The sequence below is a fragment of the Triticum aestivum genome, chromosome 7B, assembly GCF_018294505.1.
Source record: "Triticum aestivum cultivar Chinese Spring chromosome 7B, IWGSC CS RefSeq v2.1, whole genome shotgun sequence".
In the NCBI taxonomy this organism is placed as follows: domain Eukaryota; kingdom Viridiplantae; phylum Streptophyta; class Magnoliopsida; order Poales; family Poaceae; genus Triticum; species Triticum aestivum.
Window position 1 is genome coordinate 696,175,605 of NC_057813.1, and position 3,423 is coordinate 696,179,027.

Sequence of the window (3,423 nt, forward strand, 5' to 3'; positions counted from 1 at the left end):
TATACCACATTCACAACTTGAGTCATCCAAAACTCAATTATATTGGTATATTGCGTCTTTAATTTTCAGAAAGAAGGTTCGGTTGTAAATAGTTCGACATCCACAAAGTGATAAAAATGAATTCTTTTCGGTGTGCCAAATTTCTTCCTTGGCGCATCGAAAAGATGTAAGCTATCTCTCTTTTCTTTTTATCTAAGTCCATTCTACAAGGCATCTTATATTCAAATCTCAACTAGGCGACATAGGAAGACTTAGGTATCGATTTATATGTAAGAAAATCCAGGTGACTTAGATTTTGAAATGCCGGCAAAAAAGCACATATATCTTTTTTTTGCTCATTATTAAAGAAAATCAAGGCAGGCCGCATGTATTTTTCTTTGTTGGGGTGCCAAAATGTAAGCATGAAAGCATTGCTAGTTGTTGGCACGCGATGGCTCTCCTTGACCAAACGGAGACCCCAAGGAAACAAGCGCTCCAATCGATTCCCTCATGCTGATTGTCACCCACAAAAACAAATCCTTGTAGTACCACTTCTTGCCAGCTTCACTAAATATATTGTATCGCGGTCATGGCGACCAAAAGGCGACGCCGACGAACCCCGCCTCCTTCCTACCGAACCCCCACCCTCTCATGTCCCCTCCCCATCCTCTCTATAAATTGATGCCCACGACCACTTCTCTAGCTCATGCCCGTCTAGCTTCCCGGTCTTCTTCTTCGACTTCTTCCATTCTTGAGCTACTGCGAATTCAAGGAAGACATGGACGAGCAGTGGATGATTGGGCAGACTTCCCTCAGCCTCGGCCTCAACGTCGGCGGGCCGCGAGGCGCCCCTCCGGGGACCAGGGTCCTCGTGGAGGAGGACTTCATGTCCTCCAAGAAAAATCACGAGGTTGAGGCGCTGGAGGCCGAGCTCCGGCGAGTGGGCGAGGAGAACAGGAGGCTCAGCGACATGCTCCGCGCGCTGGTGGCCAAGTACGCCGACCTGCAGGGCAAGGTCAGCGGCATGATGGCGGTGGCCAACAACCACCACCAGTCGTCGACGACATCGGAGGGCGGCTCATCGGCCTCGGCGACCAGAAAGCGCGCCCGCAGCGACAGCCTCGACACGGCAAGCCGCAACCCTTCGCCGCCCCTCACCGCGGCCGGCGCCAGCGGCCGCTTCGCCGTAAGTGTCACCGTCGTTCCCGACCAGGCGGACTGCACGCCCCTCCACCAGCCCTGCAACAGCAAGCGCGTCCGCGCCGACGAGGTCAAGGCCAGCAGGGTCTCCAAGCTCTACGTCCACGCCGACCCCTCCGACATCAACCTCGTAAGTAACGAACACCCAGCAAACGTCCGTCCATCTTCTTCCTCGTGAGTATCGATCGCGACGATAGTTGTAGCCGCCAATTAGCTAATTAATTTGCGATTGATTTTGACGAGCAGGTGGTGAAGGATGGGTACCAATGGCGAAAGTACGGGCAGAAGGTGACCAAGGACAACCCGTGCCCGAGGGCCTATTTCCGGTGCTCGTTCGCGCCGTCGTGCCAGGTGAAGAAGAAGGTGCAGCGCAGCGCCGAGGACAAGACCGTGCTTGTGGCCACGTACGACGGCGACCACAACCACGCACCGCCGCCCAAGCAACAACGCTCTGGTGGCAGGAAGAGCGGCGACGCAGCCGCCGTCCGCGCATCACCGGCGCCGGTGATTGTCCAGCAGCAGCGGAAGCAGGAAGCTTCGACGGCGGAGCAGGTGGCCGATAGGAAGAACCTGGTGGAGCAGATGGCGGCGACGCTGACGAGGGACCCCGGGTTCAAGGCGGCACTCGTGTCGGCGCTCTCTGGTCGGATCCCTGTTGCCTGACCGGAAAGCTGCCAGCACAAGAGAATATACTCAGGAAAACATTTTTCAAGATAGTTGTGCTGCTGGAGTTGCAGCTAGCCCGGCCGGGCTCGAGCCTCGGCTCTCACTCGCGGAGCCTTGGGTTGGCCTCTTTTTTTTAAAGATAGAGGGCCGGTGAATTACTTGCACCTAAGGCGACAGCCCTGACAAGAGCGGCACCTCGACGGCCACGGCAACAACGGACGCAACCCTGACGAGAGCGGTGCCCGTTTGTGTACGAATGGCCCACGTGGGCGTCACGGTGGCTCCGTCGACCGCGGGTGCCCTAGGGAATGCCGCCACGCTCCCGCGGTCGCTCCGGCCGATGCTGTCCCGCCGGTCGCCACCCCGAAACCAATGGAGATCATCGACTCGACGAGCTCCTCTGAAAACTTCTTCTGATCCGAGGAAGATCACGGGGACGATGGTGGCACGACGTTTGCATTCATCCACGACGTAGTGAATATTTTTTGCAGTTCATCTACATGTAAACTGGTGAATTGTTTGTAAAATAGTGAGCGTATGAACTGATGTTGAAATTTCTGCTGCAAAATTAGACAATTTATGGTAAAATTAGTCATCTGTCTTCAACATATGCTTCTGGGCGTGTGAGAATTTAGGATGAATTTTGATATCTGCGGCTTACTTAACGTATCGCACACGGCTTACAACCGCAAATTGTGTGCGATGATAAATCATGGGAATATTCATAGGTATGCACATAATGTTCTGGAAATATCGAATGAATCCGAAAAATAGCCAAAAAATGAAATATAGCTTAAAATGTTGAGTCCTTCATTTCGCATGGGGCTGTAATTCGTATTCGAATTACGCCCGAACAATGCACAGAAATGCATATAATGTCATGAAAATATTAAATGAACCATGAAAATGCAAAACAAATTGGCATAAAAATTAAAATGGTATGTGGTGACTGAAGAAATTGCTTCAAGGTGTTATTTGGTTATTATTTTATTTGATAGGGCAAAAAAGGCTTAATATACACTCGTTTTTGAAACGAACCATATGCGATGAACCGCAATATACGGCACACATATTTCTAGTTTTCTATCTTAGCAGCAACCCACCTTGATTTTTTTTAAAGCTACCCGCCTTGAGCGACATAAAAATTTGTGGTTCCATGGGTTTTTGTTATGTCATACACAACTATTATGTTTCGACCTTGTGCGATCTTTGTTGCTCCCGTGTTGCTTCAATTCTTATACCCAAATTTTCAGTATCCCTTACATTTCAACCGTGCCCTCCCTCCTCCACCACCCACCTTCGTAAAAATTTCAGTAGCCGAGGCATTTCAACCGTCGCCCTCCTTCCTCCAGCACTCACCATTACTAAATTTTTCAGTAGTCGCGGCATTTCCTTAAACGCCATCCCACCCTCCCTCCACACACACCAACCCCTCCTCCCCCCCCCCCCCAAGTAAAGTTTTATTTGTGTTGCAGAGCATCAACTATTATAGGATACCGGTACTCCAAGGATTGATAACTTGGTTTATCACCAAGAACAACTCCCAACAGGCCCAACAAGGGGTGTCAATCCTTACTA

At 50.8% G+C, this 3,423-nt stretch overlaps 1 protein-coding gene across 1 annotated transcript; it reads left to right on the forward strand.

Moving 5' to 3' along the window:
• Positions 1 to 608: 608 nt before the first annotated feature.
• On the forward strand, positions 609 to 2,407 carry LOC123159587 (WRKY transcription factor WRKY28). Its single transcript, XM_044577407.1, has 2 exons — positions 609 to 1,309; positions 1,426 to 2,407. Exons 1-2 carry the CDS (start codon positions 758 to 760, stop codon positions 1,840 to 1,842), a joined length of 969 nt encoding a protein of 322 aa, XP_044433342.1. The 5' UTR covers positions 609 to 757; the 3' UTR covers positions 1,843 to 2,407.
• The last annotated feature ends 1,016 nt before the right edge of the window (positions 2,408 to 3,423 follow it).